General features: G+C 41.9%; 1 protein-coding gene across 1 annotated transcript in view; it reads right to left on the bottom strand.

Annotated features, from left to right (window-relative positions):
* Window positions 1-753: 753 nt before the first annotated feature.
* The window catches only part of mpst (mercaptopyruvate sulfurtransferase), a 3,222-nt gene continuing 1,618 nt past the window's right edge, over window positions 754-2,357 (bottom strand). Inside the window, exon 2 of the mRNA XM_005743459.2 lies at window positions 754-2,241. Within this exon, the coding sequence (XP_005743516.1) occupies window positions 1,943-2,241 (299 nt within the window). The 3' untranslated portion in view covers window positions 754-1,942. The remainder of the gene's footprint in view (window positions 2,242-2,357) is intronic.

The following is a 2,357-nucleotide window of genomic DNA, read 5'->3' as shown; positions in this document are numbered from 1 at the left end:
GCAGAGCGGAAAGTTTGATTCATTTTTAGACAATGCGTTCAGCTGCTGCCTCATCTTCAGCCTGAGAAGAATCATTTCAAATGAGCTGTTCGTTCCTTTTCGCCCAGTTGGAGCGCTCTTTTATTCCGGACTCGGCATTTTTTTTTTTTTACCTCAATGAGACATAGCAACAGCTGACATCATACAGAGTGGCTAAGATTACCCCTTTGCTACATTGTTAATGAGAAACAAAGTGCTACTCGAAGAAGAATAGAGTTGGAATAAATATTTACTCTGATCGGTTTTTTATGAAGCTTTCAAAATAGCAGTCCTCATGATTGATTTACTGATTCTTTCTCAAACTGTAAATGCGTATTAGTGCACTTACACTTCCTGATGACCTACATGGTGTGCACAGAACAGCTGCACGTAGCTCATCCTGGCGTGAGCTATAATCCATAAACTTTATTTTGGCAATCGGGCATCTTTCCAGACACCTCATATAAAACTGCAGGAACCGGCTCAAACTGGTTTCCATTTCCTCTGTGTCAGCAATCTTTTTTTTTTTTCTTTTTCAAAAACGCTGTGCATGTTTTAGAAAAAGTGTATTAAGTATTTTTAATTAGATTTTTATTATTATTATTTCTTCTTGGGTGCACACTAACAATGAATTACAATGACTTACGTTTTCAAAACTTGCAACTTTTACACAGTCCGATCAAGTGAAAGCAAAAAAATCAAGATATTTTAACCTACCCCCCCCCCAAAAAAAAAAAAAAAAAAAAAAAAAAAAACAGGATCTGAAACAACATGTTTCCTACAACCCTGCGAGGTCACCTGAGGAAGCTATATCTGATCAACAGTGAATTTTGCCCTGTGTGGCCTTCTAACAAAGCTAAATATTTACTTTACTGGTTACCCAATGCACGTTTTCCTCCACCTCGTGAGCTAGACTTACTTTTAAAAGAAAAAGAAGATACCTGTGGTGGTACCCCATCAAAACGGAAGCACATAACATATTCAGGTTATTGTAATGGAATTCTAATGCATCACTTTTGGTTAAAGAAAGAACCAAAACAATACATATGAAGTGAAACTTTAGAATGTTACATTTGCTTAAAACATTAATTATTAAATTATTTGAAAGGTTTCTTACAGCTGAGGAACCTTACAACCTATAGTGTGTATAATATACTCGGGGGGGGAAGGATGTTAAGGCGTAGGTTTAAAGTTCAGGCACAATCTGCTGTCCCCGTGTTGGTGCTGTTCCTACAGCATAATAATGCATGTTGCTCGAGGACCATCAGCGCAAGTGACCAGTTACAGCTCTGCGACTTTGAGAAATAAGATGGGGGGGGAAAAAACCCAACATTTTTTATTGAACTCTAACCTTTAAAACTGTGTAAAACAAATATGGGTGTGTCATGGGGTAGATGCAGTGGTTAGAATTGGTGCCACATAACAAGAAGGTTCTGGGTTTGGACCGACCTCCTGGGGGGAGTTTGGGTGTTATTCACCTGTTTTTGTGGGTTGTCTCCAGCTTTCTTTCGCAGTCCAACAGTCCTAGGCTAACTGGCAATTCTAAATGTGCCGGTGCGAACATGACTGGCCGTCTGTGCTGCTTAGCCTTAGACCTATCGAGGGTGTTCTTTCTGCTTCTTGTCTTGACACCTAGGCTCTTGTTAACCCAAAGCAATTTGTCTCCCCTGCATAACATTTGTGAAAAAATATGGTCCTAACCCTAACTAAACGGTTCAAGCCAACCAACATGCCAGATTGCTCTTTGTCACTTCACATGACTTTTGAAAGCCAAAGTCTGAAAGCAATCACCTCACACATCTATGCAACTGGTCATTTGCGATCACAGTCCTAGAGCAACACTGTGATGCTGTGGGAGAAACACCAACACGGTCAGGTCAGATACACCTGTAGCTTAGCTCCCTCTAAAGAAGTGACTTTCCCCTCACGCCTTCTTTCCCTCCCCCTCTGAGATGATAAGTTCTGGTGATGCCTTTTGAAACCACTCGCACCAGGAACCATCATAAAGGCAAACCCCGGGATGCCCGAGCAGGTGGGCGGCCAGAATGACTTGACACGCTGTGACGCCTGAGCCGCAAGAAGCCCAGAACGGTCGCGTCATGTCCACCCCTGCATCCTTGAAAATCTCAGCCAGGCTCTCGGTATCCTTCACCTTTCCAGAGGGATCCAGCAAAGTTGTATATGGTATGTTGATCGCTCCGGGGTAATGTCCAGGCAGTATGTCTGTGACCGGGAGAAAGAAGAGTGAGAAATTTAGGGGACGTATCAACATGTGACAGGTTTTTATCTTAAATTTCTTCCATAGCTTTTAGCAGCATCTCCTGGACATCATCAGTGGA

This window comes from Pundamilia nyererei, unplaced genomic scaffold, assembly GCF_000239375.1.
Source record: "Pundamilia nyererei isolate P.nyererei 1_Seehausen unplaced genomic scaffold, PunNye1.0 scaffold00132, whole genome shotgun sequence".
NCBI classification, from domain to species: Eukaryota; Metazoa; Chordata; class Actinopteri; order Cichliformes; family Cichlidae; genus Pundamilia; species Pundamilia nyererei.
This window is presented reverse-complemented; position numbering and strand designations above follow the sequence as displayed.